Source organism: Charadrius vociferus, unplaced genomic scaffold, assembly GCF_000708025.1.
Source record: "Charadrius vociferus isolate BGI_N301 unplaced genomic scaffold, ASM70802v2 scaffold14, whole genome shotgun sequence".
In the NCBI taxonomy this organism is placed as follows: Eukaryota; Metazoa; Chordata; class Aves; order Charadriiformes; family Charadriidae; genus Charadrius; species Charadrius vociferus.
In genome coordinates, this window is record NW_009648876.1 from 11,102,735 (window position 1) to 11,119,666 (window position 16,932).

General features: G+C 51.9%; 1 protein-coding gene across 2 annotated transcripts in view; it reads left to right on the forward strand.

Annotated features, from left to right (window-relative positions):
- ADCK1 (aarF domain containing kinase 1) overlaps positions 1 to 9,542 on the forward strand; it is a 77,521-nt gene extending 67,979 nt beyond the window's left edge. Inside the window, exons 7-10 of one of the 2 annotated variants that reach the window (XM_009886995.1) lie at positions 2,725 to 2,874; positions 3,054 to 3,251; positions 6,910 to 7,103; positions 8,537 to 9,542. In XM_009886995.1, the coding sequence (XP_009885297.1) occupies positions 2,725 to 2,874; positions 3,054 to 3,251; positions 6,910 to 7,103; positions 8,537 to 8,708 (714 nt within the window). In that variant the 3' untranslated portion in view covers positions 8,709 to 9,542. The remainder of the gene's footprint in view (positions 1 to 2,724; positions 2,875 to 3,053; positions 3,252 to 6,909; positions 7,104 to 8,536) is intronic. The other variant, XM_009886996.1, reaches the window with a different exon arrangement.
- The last annotated feature ends 7,390 nt before the right edge of the window (positions 9,543 to 16,932 follow it).

Consider the following 16,932-nt stretch of genomic DNA (forward strand, 5'->3'; position numbering starts at 1 on the left):
TATTCACATATTACACTTTAAGCCCTAGAAATTTAACCTTCCTTTTTTGTTTAAAATTTGACAGTATTGGTACTTTCTATCTTAATTTAATTTTTATCCTGTTTTAGAGGTATGCCAACAGACAAAAATATGCAAAAATACTTTAGTGTGCAGCACAGCTCCATATCTTAAATTGGGTAATTCTTTTCCAAAAGTAAAGACTATTTATATGCTCATATCGTAAATCCCTGTAACATATCTTCTGTATGCTAACTAAATTATATAGAATGCATTCCTCTTTCTTAAAAGAAGCCATAAAGTCTAGTTTCAATGAATTAACTACTGCAGATACCCAAGGTTGCATGCTGGGGAAGAGGTAAATCTAAGTACAGCAGGGAGGGGAGAGAGGATGCGGATCTTGCAGTGAAGATTGTCTTGTACCTATGACCCAACATGTGGGTCTGAATGGGGCTGAGACCCCTCTGTCTTCATGGTAAGACGGGAAGATGATTCCTGAGCTTCTTTTTTGTTGCATCGTGGGCTGCAAAAGGCTATTACCACAGATCCGTTTAGTAACCTGTCTGCTAACAGTGACTTAGGAGGGCAGACCTTCCCTGCGCCTGGAGCCTACAGTCATACCATAAGATGTTGTTATGAGGGTGGTGTGGATAACTTGGTGAGAGGTGTTTTTGTAGGATCCTAGGATATTTGAGGTTGGAAGGGACCTCAGGAGGTCACTTATCAAACCTCACGTCTAAGGCAGGGTCAGCTATGAGGTCAGACCAGCTTATTCAGGGTGTTATCCAGTCAGGCCTTTAAAGCCTCCAAGGATGGAGTTTGCACAGCCTCTCTGGGCAACTTGTTCCGCTGCTTGACTTTCCCAACCTATGCTATTACCGCAGCACAGAAGAAGAATCTGCTGTCTTTGGAGCAGCTGTACTCCAGTGCCCCAAATGATTAGCTTTCCAGGCTTTAGCCATGACCAACCAACAGGTTTGCAGAACTGCCAGCCCTTGTCTGGACTTGTGTTTAATGGGCATCACATTCTGCCCCAGATTGTCCCTAAGTCCTTATCTTCAGTAATTCTGTGCTCTTCCAGGTCCCTGGAGGGCAAACAGCTGAGGCAGAGAGGGCAAAATGTGGTTTGCACTGTGGGCACAGGTGTCATGGTCGATGCTATGATCAGTTATGATGTCCAAGACCATTCTTCTTGGTGTGCAGCTCCCTGGGAGGCTGTGTGAATGAGTGACTGGCTTAAAACAGACTATCTGGCACGTCCTTGGGCTATGAGCAAGTGCTACTCAGCTGTCCTAGGAGTTCACAGCACCTGGTACTTTGGTCCTGTCCAATTTTACAGCTTGTTGATCTAGGAGACTTATAAGGGTCACTTCATTGCTCCAGTGATCTCTGCTGGGGGAAATACCATTCCCCTCAGTCAATACTTACAATAACACCAGTGTGGCTTTAAGAGAGCTGCACTACAGGAGAGCGCAGGGCTGGGCTGTGCCACCTGTGTGGGTGATTTGGCATGGGGGCAGCATCCTCAATGATTCAGCAGTGGCTCCAGGTTCCACTTTGAGGGACGGAGGGTTGTCCCACCTGGTCCTACAGCTGTCCCTGTTGGTGTGCTGCAGGAAGGGTTCCTGTTCTTTCTCCTCATTTATAGTTACTTGGGCAGCATTCATAATGAATGCTCTTCTCGGAGGTGGCCGCATTTCAGAGGTGGGTAAAGCAAGCCCTTCCCTGGCTGTCTGGTTCTCTACAGGACAAGCTGTCATTAGTTATCCCTGTTACCTCTTCTACCACCTCTGCTTATGGGGACAGCTGCCTGTTTGCTGCTTACACTGTGTGTCTGGGGACATGTTTGGAATAATTTATAACGATTGTCTTTTAATTGCTTGTTGAGCACTCCGCTGTGGAGCACCGTGCTGCTCTCTGATGGCAGGGAGGGCCGGCAGTGGGATGTCAGGATGATGCCGCTGCGTTAGTGCCTGGCGAGGGATTGATTCCGGGCCCTGGGGATGTTTGCTTGCTCCTAGGAGGTTTTTAACTTTAATAACGTCTCTTGGTGATAAGGAGCAGTGGCATGGAGGGACATAGTAGTGACAGAATGATTTAAACAGCCTTTCTGTGCTGCTTCATCTTCACAGACATTGCAAATCAGATTAGCATGGGTCTGAGGAAAGGAAGGGGAAAAGTGTGGGATGGTGTGATAGAGGGAGGGCAGAGGGAACCCGTGTTCTTTCTGGTAAGCAGATGGACAGGCTGAGTCTCCTCCCACCCCTTCTCCACTGGGTCCTGCTGCCATCCATGGATGGAAACACCTGAGTCTTCCTCCAAGTGCTCTCTCTCCCACCCCGGCAGCTCTTTCCATGCCATCCCTGTGAATGCCTGTCTGCTCCTGTCTGCACTCTCACTTTCTTCCTTATTACCAGAAACCCCATTCCTACTCCCAGGTATTTTCTCCAAGTGTCCTTAAATAACCCCTGACCCCACAAACACCTTCACGGTGCCCCCTGCATGGATCCTTCCCTGAATGCCCTGGGACACCCCGTGGTAGATGCCAGCAGCCACCATGTACATTTATCAGTGTGAGGAGTTGCAAGAGCTCTGTATAGGGACATTGGCACGTACCAGACCCTTGCTCCCTGCAGTGTTGGCATATGGGCACTGCCTCCCCTCCCTGGCAGACACCCTGCTGTGGGTGGCACTGTGTGGCCATCTTCTGTCTCTGTCTCCTCACAGATATCTCGCAACCTGGGGAAGCTCTACAGTGAAATGATCTTTGTGAATGGTTTTGTGCACTGTGACCCGCACCCAGGCAACGTGCTAGTCAAGAAATGCCCAGCCTCTGGCAAGGCCCACATTATCCTCCTGGACCATGGGCTCTACCAGGTATGTAGCTATGGGGAGCTTCCAGGACCTTGTGAGGCTGGCTGTGGGTTACTCCCACAACCCTCCAAGGATATTTCCTGCCTCTGAAATGGGGGATGGGGCACAGCTAGGGGGCCAAGGCTTTCCCCCACAGTTCCCTGTCCTCCGTGGACTTCTGGGGGCCATGTCTCCTTCTCCAGGTGCTGAGTGAGTCATTCCGCATGGACTACTGCCGCCTTTGGCAGTCTCTCATCAAGGCTGATATGAAGAGAGTACAGAAGTACAGCCGGCGGCTTGGGGCAGGGGATTTGTACCCCCTCTTTGCCTGCATGCTGACTGCCAGATCCTGGGAATCCGTCAACAGGGGCATCGATCGGTCACCTGTCTCAGCCAGCGAGGTAGGTCCTGTGTGCCCTTCCCTATCATGCGTCCTTCCTTCTCATCGAGTACCTTTCTTTGTTGTAACCACTTGCACCACTGATAGCACAGCGGTGCTGGTCACCCCCGGCAGCTCTGTAGCAAATTCTGCATTGATAGCTGAGCTAGAAAAAGCCAGGACTCCTTCTGCAATGTGTTTTATAGTGGCTGAACTTAATTTCCCAGTTTCGCTTGTCATGGGCTGCTTAAATTTTGTATAATATTTTAATGGCTAAGTGTTCACCAGTTCTGGCAGGGGAAACATTTGTAGATCAGCTTTTTCTTAAAAAAGTGTTGAATGCAGCTGTGCAGGGAACCATCAAGGAGGATAGGTTAAGGTAGAGGAGACATAAAGGCTTAGTGGGAAGACATGAGAAGGATAATGCATTATCACTATTCATGTAAATGACTATCAGCACTGATACAAACTCCTAAAAACCCCTGGAAATTACCTCCCAATCAGAAACCCTATTAACTTGGAGTCAAGGTTGCTTAACTGCAGATCCTGTCAACTCAATCACTACAAATCTAGGAAATTGCCACTTACATTCTTCACCCTTTCCTATCCACACATGCCGGGATCCTTCTCATGCCTTCTCGCACTCCTGACACGCACACGCTGCCTTAAGACTAGTAGCAGCCCCTGCCAACTGTGCTGCTGTTAGAGATGAGCATATAGTGATGTGATTTCAGCCAATGGACTAGTGTCTGTGGGTAGAAACACGCTGTATCCTGTGGTTTGAAATTCATTTAAGTAGCGTTATAATATTGTTCTGTGAAAGTCTGTTCCGGAAATTCCTTTGGGTTGGCGTTTCATTTTGATGGATGTGGCAGAATTTGCTGCACTGGCTTGCCATTATCCATAGCAATGAGTAGGTCAGAAACCTTGGCTAATGGCCCCCCCACACCCCCCCAGTAATTTGATTGCTTCCTACCTGAGTTAATTTTCTGCATATCAGAAATAATATAGTGTCTATCTAGCAGTTCGGTACTTGATCTGGTGAGTTCTGGAGCTGGTAGCTCCAAAATGAAATTCAGAGGCACCAAAGTGAGTCAACACAGAGCTGGCTCCAATACTACAAGGCCAGCGTCGAATCCGAGCAATGTTTATCCTAAAGTGGCTTGTGAAGGTTATGCCAGCGGTGTAACTGCAGCCGCGTGGTGCCTTGTGCGGGCTAATGAACGTTGTCATTGAGTTGAATTGCGTGTATGGAGCCAGTTCTGTTGTCTTTGCCTACATGACACAATTAATGCTGAAACTGGATAATCCTGCAGCAGATAATGGGGAGCTGAGCAGATTTGCTGTGGCATTAGGAAATGAGCTGCTGCTTGCCCTTAATTTAGAGGTGAATTTGAACGATTGTATCAGCAGCAAGAGCCAAGCCCTGCGTACGCAGGTACCATCAGCACAGAGCGCCAGAGAGCGTGCTTGAGGATGTATAGACGTGAGAGTAGCCTGTGAGACGAGGAAGCAACCCTCCTCAAACAAAATCTTACCTGTAGTGCTGTGTCCAGTCTGGGGCACTGCATCTCGAGAAAGGTATGATGAAACTGGGGCGAGTACAGTAGGAAGCTACAAGGACTACTGGTCAAGCAGATGCAACCCATGAGGTAAGTCTGAGCAAGTTAGGGCAGAAAGAGTCCAAAAAAGTGCAGGCTGAGAAGAGTTGTAGTAGTGATTTTCAAATCTGTTGAAGACCGCTGTAAACAGGACAAGAAGTAATGGGTTTAAATTCAGCTAAGGAGTTTGGGGTTAAATGGGAGAAAAGCCAACTCTAACAGCAAGGGTGGTGAAATGCTGGTGCAGATGGTCTGGGGAGGCTTTGAGTGACATCACTGGAGAGTTTTAGGAGCAGGCTAGGCAAATGTGTGAGGATTATCACAGGTGTAGTTGTTCCTGCCTTAAGCCAAGGCCAGGCAGCTGACCGCTTGGGGTGGCTGCTGGCCTCATCTCATCTGATTTTGTGATTGTGTTTTGCTGCATCCTCCAGCAGCCTCAGCGACTGCAGCCAAGGGGTTTTTCTCAGGTCCTGTGGCATAGCTCATTTCTTCCTCTGCACACAGGCTTTGCCCTTGACAGAAAATGACAGTTCTGATGACAGATCATGTGGTTGTTTTGTGGTGTGGACAAGCAGCTGGAGCTAAAAATAAAAAGAAAAGAAATAGAAAAGAAAACGTATGTGTGGAAAATAAAGTAGGCTCTGCAGTGATGCTGGCTAGGATAAGGGCTAAGAGATAACAAGGCAGGAATTTTCTGCTAACAAATAATGGAACAAAACATTTAACATTTAGGAGAGCTAAGCGTCTTTTTGCTGAAGCGTTGTGTATTTGGTCAGTGATGGAGGCAGGAGGACACAAAGATTTATTTGTCAACAGCGAAGCAACCATGGTGGTGTGTGAGCTGTATGCATCTCTGACCATCACAGCCTGCACACTTGATTTGTGCAGGTCTGTTCCTTTATAATAAGTCTGAAGTTCACAGAGAGTGAGTGTGAGATCCCATGTTGTGAAATACAGGCCATCTGTCCCTCATTCCAGAGAAGAGAAGGTTTTAGGGCTGTCCTTTCCCACAAAGGAGCCTCCCTCCTGTAAGAAGTCATTTACTTCCCTCTGCATGTGACCTGCTGGATTCTGGAGATTTCAGATGTTTCAGGGACTTCTATTTGGATTTGCTGATTCATGACGTGGCCTCTGTAGGAAGAGGCAGGGACACGGTATGCATATGGGATCAGCTCCGCACCACACTGTGCTACATTAACTGGGATGGTGGGGGAACTCTCAGATCTAAAAAGAGGCGGAAGAGTAGAGGCTGGCTGTCTTGCATGCTATGGTGGCTCATATTTGGAGGGGAGCCCATCTTAAGTGGCTCAGGCTGTAGCCCATCCATTATCACTTGGACCTTCCTGTGGGCAATGTATTTGTTGGAACCTGGGGAACCAAGGAACATGAAGAATCACCCTGTGTCTGCCTTGGTCTTACGCTCTGTCCTTAAGCGTCTGCTACTGGCTACTGCCAGTCAGGGTACGGGTCTAGATAGACCCTTAATCTGACAGTTGACAGTTTTTGATCTTTTAGGTTAGCATGATGCTTAACTGCATAATGCTTTCTCACTTCTGCTGAGTCGTGTTGAGGACAGAGGACTAAACTAGGCCTTGGAAACAGCTTCATCAGTACAACATGAAACCATCGGTTGCATGGGACAGCAAGGCAAAGAGCAGCCTGGTTGTCCTTGCAGGATGCTTCCACCTTCCTGAGCAGTCCTGTGCTACCTGCAGCTCTGCCAGCTTTGGGGCTGGTGAGGTGAGACGCAGAAGGCTGCAAGGGCAGTAGTGAGACACGGTTGCTGTGGGCTGCCTGGGGTCAAGAACTGAGATAGCAGCGAGTACCGTGTTCTCCTGAGAGGCTCCTAATCCTGCCAGTGAGGGGACAGGGCCTTATCTCACGGAGGGGCAGGTGGGATATGGCAAAAGTGATCTGTGACTGTGCTGTGAGTGCTTGGGACAGCCAGGTGTCTGCAGGAAAGCAGGAAAAAGAGCTCTTTAGCTTCTGGCCTAGAGTCACGGTCTGGAAAAACACCGTCTCGCATGCGCTTTCAGCTTCTCTCTTTTTTTCTCTGTGACATGACCCGGCTGGTCGCAGGATGTGGAGATCCGGTCCAATGCTGCTGCTTACCTACCCCAGATCACCCAGCTCCTCAACAACGTCCCCCGCCAGATGCTGCTGCTGCTGAAGACCAATGACTTGTTAAGGGGGATTGAGTCAGCCCTACACACGCGGGCCAGTGCCAGCTCCTTCCTCAACATGTCTCGCTGCTGCATCAGAGCCGTTTCCACGTGAGTCTCTTCTCCAGGCACCAGAGGACAGATGTGGAGCAGCAGGGGCTGGCTGTCCCTGGGGGCCAGGACCCGGGGGGGATACCAGGGAGAGCAGGCCAGCCAGGGCCCAGTCCCACAATAGCTGAGCAAGGCAAGTAGGAAAGACCCTGAGATGGTGGTCAGGTCTAATCAAAAGTCCATATCATAATGTGACATTATGGTGACAGGGCAGGTCCAAGGTCAAACCAGAAAGTCAATCTGTAGATCAGGTCCAGTGGTTGTCAGGTCCATGGTGACAAGACAAGGCTGAGGTCAAGCCAGGTCAGTATGTGACTTGAGGTACAGGTCAAAGGCCTTCATAGCAGGGCATGAGCTGGGGACCATTAGTCCTCCAGTCTAGCCCAGGTAGGGACTAGATTAACTGGAGCTCCTGCGCCTATGAGCAGAGGGTTGGGGGAGGTCTCAGCCTAGTTAGGGCCATTAAGACTTATTAGAGCCCCCTATGCAGGGCTCTGACAAGGCCTAACTTAATCTCATGGCCTCTTACTGTTAGCTGTGGACCTCTCCCCCTCATTAGCTCATCTGCTGGTCCTAGCCCTGCTGGGTTACACATCTCAGCCTCTGTTTGTGCTGTTCTCACACCCATCGGCCTCTTCAGAGGACAGGTCTGGCACCCTGGGGCTGGGGACAGGGATGGAATTGGAGGGTTTAGGGTAAGGGTTTAGGGTTTGGCCCCTCCAGAGGAGGAGAAGACACTTCCTGCCCATTACAGGCATTGCTACTGGGAAGTATTTGTGGGTAGGAAAGATCTGCAAGTTCACTGCTGCCAGTTTCTGCAGCCTGATTGAGGGGCTGGGGCTGACTGTGAAGATCAGGCTGATGTTTAAAAGCCAGGAACAGGAGCCACGCAAGTGATTTCCATCTCTGAGTCTTATGCGTCAATGCACTTCTGCCTCAGATTCCTCCTCCTTGCAGAAGAAATAAGTTATATCTCTGGCTGATGAGGGACCTACGAAGCCAGTTAACCTCTGCTTCTAAAGAAAGGTGAATTACTTTTCCTGGAATCAGTGTGTCAGGATTGCTGGACTCTTATGACTGTGCTACCAGGAAAGGCTGTAGGGGGGTGCACCTATCCCTGTTAGCTGAAGTGAAGCTGGGCATAGCAGCAGAGGATGCCATGGCCCAGGGTCACTCTGCATAGTGGGGAGAGAACTGGGCTCACAGGGGAGCAGTCTGTCTCTTCTGCCAGATTCATGCTAGGACCCCAGCTCCTCAGGAACAGTACTTGGAGAAAACCCCTGCTCCCAGGGGTCCCCACTGCTGGTGATTCTCCAGATGTGGGACGTTCCCCTCCCCTGGGGAGGGTCACTTGTACTGGAGATGTAGGACAGGCCTCCTTCCCACCAGGCTGCACCCTGCTGGATCTAACGCGGCTGTTTCTCTCATTCTAGGTACCAGAGGAGCAAGAGTCATTCGCTTTACAGGAGGGCCCAGATCTCACTCACAGAAGCCCTGAGCCTGTGGCAGATCAACTTGTATGAACTCTTCCTGTGGCTGAAGGGGTCCCGGCTGGGGAACTGGGTCATTGCTCTCCTAAGCCGGATGCACCATTCCACGTACTGAAATGAACTGGTGGGAGAGGCCCGGGTGCTCCCTCCCTCCTTTCTGCTCTCCACGGCACATTTGCCTTTCTGACTGTTTCTGTCTATTCTGTGGGCTATTTTTGGGTCTTGTTCCATGTTACACGCTGCACTGTCCTTGCCTGTTACAGCATTAGCTTTTCTCTGTGGCACTGAGAGGTGGAGTCGACACCAGAGCTCTGCCGTTTCATGGTTTAGGAAAAGGAGGTGCAGGATAGCATGTGTCAGGAAGGGCAGGGCACTTTCTTTACCCATCTGAGGAGGGGAGATTCCGCTCAGATTCCAGTGGGTCTGCACTGAAAGCAAAAGCCTCTGTTTGGCTCTTTATTAAACAATCTTACAGAATTTAAGAGAATCCCAACCCTGCCTAGAATGCCCCAAAACCCTCAGAGAGTGGTGGTAAGTCCCTTTAAAATCCAATAGGGTTTATATTAGTTTTTGTAGTCTCCTTAGTCTGATTTCTGTTCAGGTGTGCAGAGAGTTTCTCAGAGGAGTGAGACCATGTGGAGAGCTGATACTAGGGCTTCCTCTCCCAGCACCAGGGAAAGGGCACCCTAATGGTGAGAGTGGTGGACTGGGAGTCCAGCTTTCCGAGGTCTGTCTCCAGTCCTGTCAGCAAGTGCCTCTGTGTTTGTGGACTTTTGCTGGCCTGTTTCCTTGCAGGTGAAATGGGGGAAGGGGACAGTGGTCCTGCCTCTTTTGCGAAATTCGGGGGAAGGCAGGAGGAATGACAACTCAGGGCTCTGAAACTGCTGGGTAATGTATGTGTACTGTACAGTACTGCCACACAGCAAAATAAATGTGTTGTATCAAAGACCTTTGGGGGAGGGATGCCTGGCTGCGTACTCAGGGTGATGTTTTTGCCTCTAACCTCAGTCCTGTTTCCATTTCTCCACTGAGTGATGCCAGGCAGCACCGTTAACTCATTGCAAGCCAAATGAAATGGCCTCTTGGTCTTTCCTCTTCCTGAGAGGTTTGTTCGACATCTGAGTCCTCTGGTGCTGCCTCAGGGATGGGATGGAGGAGTGGGCATCGTTCTGCTGGGTGGACACACTGCTCTGTGCCACCCAGATCCACGCTGAGCCTGCCTCCTCCCTGCCCACGGGAGCGTGCTGCAGCACATCTGTGGGACATCACCATGCCCGTGCCGTGCAATAAGCATTTCATGTTGTCACTGCCTGGGACGTTTCACTGCTCCTGCTGCAGACGAAAGCCTGCCACTTGCTCTGTGGTGCAAGTGACAGGTCTGGTGGCTCTGACTCTGCAGCTATGGGATGGCTACCAGGAAGTCTCACCCAGAGGCCTCCTTTACATGAGACATATTTTGGATGCTGGGAGACATCCCTGCTGCTTGTGAGGATTCCTGTAGCCAGCAAGGGTGGATGGAGGTGACTGCTCAGATCATTTCAGCTTTCTCATAAACTGCCTTGTTGAAAAGGGACACGAAGGACAGGATGGGACTGTCCCTCAAGTACCAGCAAGCATGCTAAGCTGAGGGTCATTACTCAGGCACTAGGCAGTGCCTGAGACCAAGTCACAGGAAGACCATGCACTCTCCCAGTTTGCATGCAGTTTCCCAGCTTGCATGGATGTGAGACCCTACCTCGCAGTGAGTCCATTTCCACAGGAGGGGAAGCAGGGGGCAGAGCCTGGGTGAGTGTGTGTGTCAGTCCCTGAGGAACCAATTCTCTTGCTGTCTGTATGGGAGAAGGAAGGGAAATAACCCAGAAAAGGTACCTGACTGCAGGTGTGCTTGGGCATGATGAGTTAGTGACTATGGACGTGTGGCTTATCACAGCAATTGTGTACATGCGCAAGAGCGTAGGCATAGCTGGCTGGTTCAGGACTGTCAAGAAGAGGTGTGTGATTGGCAGAGTTGTGGACGGGGAATTACTGAATGTGGGTTTTTGGTCTGCAGTGCAGTCAATCACCTGACCCTGGCGTTAGTGCTCTGATCCCTTCCTACTGTGGGGCAAGCAGCAGGAGTGATGTGCTCTCCCATCTTTGCTAAGAGCAAAAAAAGAAACCTCAGTAAGACTGAATGTCCCCAGCCTGTGCAATGACAGGTCAGAGATTCCCCCGACTTCTGAGTTGTGTGATGGCGTCAGGGAGTGGAGTGGTGGTAATTGCAGTGACGAGACTCCTGAGTCGACACGGAGTCACAGGGGCCCTGGAGTATTGGTCCTGCAGCCTGTACATGAGTAATCTTTGCTCGTGTGAGCGGTCTGGCTGAATCAGTGCCTTGCTCAGGCACTTACAGCTTGTAGGCTGGCCGGTGTGGGTGGGCCTGTCGTGATGTCTGCACAAGCAGAGCTCTGCTCAGAAAATTGGCCTGCTGCACCCAGTGAAGTCCAGGAGACCCTCTAGCAATGGTCACTGACTGCACATCCTCATCTTGCAGCTGCCCCTGCAAATGCCTTTGCCTGTCCATGGCTGAATATACTGACCAGAGCACTGTCTGGGTCTCACTAACATCTGTGTGTGAAAGCTCATCCCACAGTGAGACCCTGGTTGTATCCCTCATTTCCAGAGGATCCCGTGTTGTGGAGAGGCTCCCCACAGCTCACATTTGCATTGACTCCCAAGCCCCCAACCCACTCTCGGCCACGTTTGCTCTTTCACCCCTCCAAAATCCCACCATGCGGCTGCTAGTCCCATCACTTGAGGGAGGTTCGGGCTCTACCAGTGTTAGGGAACCAACAGCCCCTTGGACTATTGTTTTTGGTGGTGGTCAGCAGGCAGAGCGTAGGGTGTATTTGGAAGAGCTTTGCCTGTTGACATTAGCCTCTGCCGGGAGGCTGCGTGCTTCAGTGTTGGCAGTGGGACTCCTCCGTCAGTTGTGCTCAGCTCTCGCCCTTCCCACAGTCAATCAATGAGGGTTTGCCTGAGGAAAGAACAAGCAAACACCCGGAGTTTGACCTTTTAACATCCCTGCCTTGTCTTTTTGCCGAAAGCTCTCAAAGGTGAATGTGTTAAAAGGGTTTTGAAAAGACGCTTTCTCATCCCAATTTGTGGTTGTCAAACATGGGTAACCTGGATTAGCTCTGTGCACTTGGCCTCTCCTTCCAACCTGCATTTATTGGTGTTTCCACCGCCAGCAAACACAGCCTCTGCTGTTCTGCTTGCAGGCGGCCCACGGGCTGCTGTCTGCCCGGCTTCAGCGGCAAGCGAGCTGCTATTTGGTGCAGGCACTAAAGGCTGGCCTTGCAGCAGACCCCTGAGCCCACCGACTCTTTCTCGGGACTGACAAGCAGGGGTTAAGAGCTGGGGCCAGAGGTCTGAAACTGATGGGCAACTTTCAGCTCCTGTAATATGAAATACTGCAGTGTAGCCTCGTAGCATCTCCCACCCTAAAGGGTCTCAGTGGTCTTGGCAGTGTTGGGGAGCTAGCACCTAGCGTTTAAATGTGCCATCATGAGGTTGGCTGGAGGTGGAAAACGGGGCAGTCGGGGTAAATGACGTTGCCATGCAAAACTGCAAGAATTTCGGGTATGAAGTGAACACCCTTTTGCATATCCAGCTGAAGAAGAAGCCAGAGAGCGCATTAGTGCAGCCTTTACCTAGCACATCTAGTGAACTTTAATGATGACAAGTGGGTGGCATATAGATTTGCAAATCAAGGCTGCACGGTGCCCTCTGCCATCTCAGAGGCGTACGAACCTCGTGCAGTTGCAGCGTAGAAGCTTTCCAAATGAATCACTTCCTGCTTCCCGTAGCAAATGAACCGTGACCGGCACACAGCCTGGCCGGTGCCAAAGTCGTTCCCTCACAGATGACTCCCCCTGGGTCACCGGGGCTGCCTTCTGATGCATCGCTTGGCGGGGCTCTTCCCCCACCACCACTGTGTATGTCTGTGTCCCCCTGGCACCGTTCTCCCTGCCTGTACCCTGATTGCAGAGGGATGGGGGCAGGCTGCTGGGTCCTGGAGCATGCAAGGAGCCGTCACACACGGTGGGCTGTGCCAGGACTACCCTACACTCAGGTGGGAGCAGAGAGAGGGACATCTGGAGGGGCACAGCCCTCAGGGCAGCCAGATAACTTAGCAAGGGCCAATGGCTACAAGTTACAGCTTGGATAGTTAGATTGAGCACAGGGATGAACTTTTTCACCAGAAGGGTGGCGTAGAGCTAGGACGTGTCACCCAGAGCGGGTCACCATCCCGGGAAGCTTCAGGGACCTCACCAGCCAGAGCGTGGTTTGGCTCGTCTCCTGTTGGCGAGAGTCTCCCTCGGAACGGGAAGGCAGACAGAGAGGGACGCCCTGTGGCCCCCAGCAGCCAGCCTGCCCGGGAAGCCGTACGCCCACAGCGCAGGGCAGGCAGGGGGGGGGCTCACCCCGCCGTCAGGGCCGCGCTGAGGGGGAAGGGGGGTGGCTCACACCGCCGTCAGGTCAGCACTGAGGGATGAGGTTGGCTCTGGGTTTCACTCTTCCCAGCGCTCCCTCTGTGTCAATGTCTGTGCTCAGACACGAGGTAACATCCCTGCCCGGGGCTGGTCTGTGCTGTGAAGCCCAGGCCAGAGCTTACTGGCTGTTTTTGTTTGGTTTGGTGGCAGTGCCGGGGCTGTGAGCCTGCCTGTCCCGGCAAACGCCAGCCCGGGTAGCTCGCCGTGCAGTTTTAATCGGCCACCTGCCTCTCAGGTCTTTCTTGGGCAAAACCCGCACGTCGAGGTGCCTTCCCAGGGTCCTGCTGTGCCTACCTCAGGCATTAAACAGGCTTTAAACCGGGAGTAAATTCTGCTTGTATCCAGCTGAAGTCTTCCTGAGCAGGCTGGAGGGACCTAAGCGACCTTTGTGTGATGGTGGTCAGGCGCCACAGAGGAAACACTGAGCATTTCCCTGGCTGAGGGCATTCAGCACACAGGGTGGCAGGAGCTACACCCGGCCGAGAGATCTCCCCGACGCCAACTGGGAAAGCTGCTGCCGCTTCTCCGCAGGGTGGGGATCGGCATCTTCGTTCCCTGCAGGGATCATTGCTGTGCATTCGCCCGCAGCTGTGCCTGAGGCAGCCCTGGGCAAGGCATGACCTGCGCGCCTCCTGCCGACCTTGTGCGGCTGAAGGTGACCTTGTCAAAGGGTAACGGCTTTTCTGGGTTGGCTTGTGCGACCCAGAGAGCATCGCTCTGCTTGTCATCTTCCGTGGCGCTGCACATCAGCCCATGCGACAGGTCACTGTGCACAGCTTCCCTCGAGCTGCTCGCTGTAACCCAGGCACTTTGCTGTTTGGTGGTCTGGTAAGAACTCTTCACCCAGACTGCACGAGAAGCATGGAGTGGGGAGGAGCTTTGGTATTTTACTATTTTATTTTATTTTACTTTATTTTAATTTGATTCCGATTCTTTTTTTGCTGAGGCTACTTTTCCATACTCCAATACATATGAGCATAAATAACATTCATAAAGCCTCTTCTTGTAGTTGGAGCACTGCGAAGAAGGAAACAAGATGTAGGTCTGGCCTGGGAGGATGTGTCAGTATGTAAAACGCAGGGGAGGTGCTGGTGGTTTGCAGGCCTGCAGCTCCGGGCTTGGCATGGATGTAAGCGAGCAAGCGAGTGTCTCCCCAGGGCGGCAGCCCCGTGAGCCCCTGCTGTCCTCCCAGCCCACAGCCTCACAGCGCCTCTAACTTTAATAAAGCAAAGATGGAAGAGATTACTAAATGGTAGCTAATAAACAAAGTGACATGCACGAAGCCTGGTGATATCATATTGCTCTTAAAGAAAATATGAAAAATAGTAATCATGGCCATTGTTATTACTATCTTGTACTTCACGCTGGCTAAACTATCCATCATGTTGATAAGGCTGAAAGGAAAACTCGGCAATATAAGATGCATATATCACAGGGCAGCCAGTACTGCGAGTCTGCACTGGGGCTGCGGTTGCTCCTCTGCATCGTGGGACCATCAGGTAAATCGGAGCAGGACAAGCCCATCGGCATAGCCCCAGGAGCAGAAGGTCAGCACGGAAATAGCTGTTCTGCAACAGCCAGAGTGGAGACCTGGGCAATGAGGTGGTGTGGGATGGGGATTTACTTTGAGGTATCAAAGTAAATTAGGGCATGTAGTGACAGGTCGAGGGGGAATGGCTTTAAACTGGAAGAGGGTAGATTTAGATTAAATATTAGGAAGAAATTTTTCACTTTTAAGGGTGGTAAGGCACTGGAACCCGTTGCCCAGAGAAGTTGTTGAGGCCCCTTCCCTGGAGCTGTTCGAGGCCAGGCTGGATGGGGCTTTGAGCAACCTGGTCTAGTGGGACTGGGGCTGCGGTTGCTCCTCTGCATCGTGGGACCATCAGGTAAATCGGAGCAGGACAAGCCCATCGGCATAGCCCCAGGAGCAGAAGGTCAGCACGGAAATAGCTGTTCTGCAACAGCCAGAGTGGAGACCTGGGCAATGAGGTGGTGTGGGATGGGGATTTACTTTGAGGTATCAAAGTAAATTAGGGCATGTAGTGACAGGTCGAGGGGGAATGGCTTTAAACTGGAAGAGGGTAGATTTAGATTAAATATTAGGAAGAAATTTTTCACTTTTAAGGGTGGTAAGGCACTGGAACACGTTGCCCAGAGAAGTTGTTGAGGCCCCTTCCCTGGAGCTGTTCGAGGCCAGGCTGGATGGGGCTTTGAGCAACCTGGTCTAGTGGGAGGTGTTCCTGTCTATGGCAGGGGGGGTGGGACTCTATTGTCTTTCAGGTCCTTTTCCAAAAATCTATAATTCTATGATCAACACGCCTAAAACACATTGGTGTGAGCTGGACAGAGCTCCAGAGGCAGATAGATGGACAAAAGCAGATTGATGTGGCACGGGAAGTCTGCTAAAAGTGTGGTACCACTGCTAACTTTGCATGGCAGGCTCAACAGTCAGTTTAATGAGTGAAGAGTCTTGCCCTGGAGAAATTATACTTGGTGGTTCAACTGTGTGACCAGAGAATGAGAGTTACCGAAGCTGGGGAATGGGACGGAGAGCTGCACAGGCTGTGCAAGGTCACCCTCACAGCCCTCGCTGGCCAAGGGCTGTTCCCTGCAGTTTGCTATTCAGTTCTCACCCTGCCTGGGTTATGCAGTTCAGGCAGCACCTTTGTTTTGGAGACTGCTCCATGCTTTTACTCTTGGGAGCTCCGGCCCAGGTCGTCTCCACATGGTTTCCTTTGGTTGCTCCATTCACACACTCTGCCAAGCAGTGGCCAGACAAGATGGATCCTGGAGGAGACTCAGTGGGAGCATACGGGGCTGCAGAGCTGCTCCCGTGCCACGTGCCCTGACCCTGGCAGCACCTGAATTTTGCTATGGGAGCGGGTGCTCCTACAGCCCCTCTCCCGCAGCCTCCCACCAAGACTGGGCTGGGGAGTCCCACCCCAATGATATGGGTGGCTTTGGGTGCACTACGGAATCTCTCTCCACAGCCTGTCTGCTGCTGGGAGTGGGGAAGGATTATTTATTTGCCATATTGTGCTACCAGGAGAAAAAAACCACAACTACACACGTAGTGAGCAGGCAGCAGAGCACAGCGCTGGCTGTTATTATTGCCAGTTACCCCCTCCACTTGCTCAGGGGCCTACGAATGTCAGAGCGTGGCTGCTGAAACAAAATGTGGTTGAACCTGGGACATAAATCACAGGCAGGCCACAGAGCGCTGCGCATGGGCTGCCCCTGGGGTGTAGGTCGGCCTTGTCACACCAGTGCTGTAGAAGGGATGGTCTTCTGCCCAGGGACCCCCCCGAGTCACACTCTGTGTCCTGGGTGGCCCCATGCAAACGCGTCCTGTGGCAGCAGCAGCCAAGCAGAGCCCACAAAATGGCTCTCCACCTCTTTGCCTTCCCTGTCTCTCTCTGTCCGGGCTGGGGTCCCATGCTGCCCTGCCGTGGCTGCGGCTGGCCCTGTCTCTGGACGTTGGGGGTGTCAGGAGGAGATGAGGCACCTCCTGGGAGAGAGGTGTTTTGGACTGCAGTGGCACATGTTGATAAAACACGAGGAAAATGTAAAGAAAGGCCTTGGAAGTGGCCCAAAGCAAACTGCTGTGTTGCGGTGCCCCTCAGACAGTGCGTGACACCAGGGTCATCCATGGCACACACCAGGACGATGCCCATCCCAGGGCATGGCCAGGGCACGAGGGTCGGTCGGGACCACAAGGTGACCAAGCTGCCTTCTGACCTCTGAAGTGGGGTACGAGGATGGGGGGGGGGGGGGGGGGTGGGGGGGCAGGGGCTTTGAGAGGCG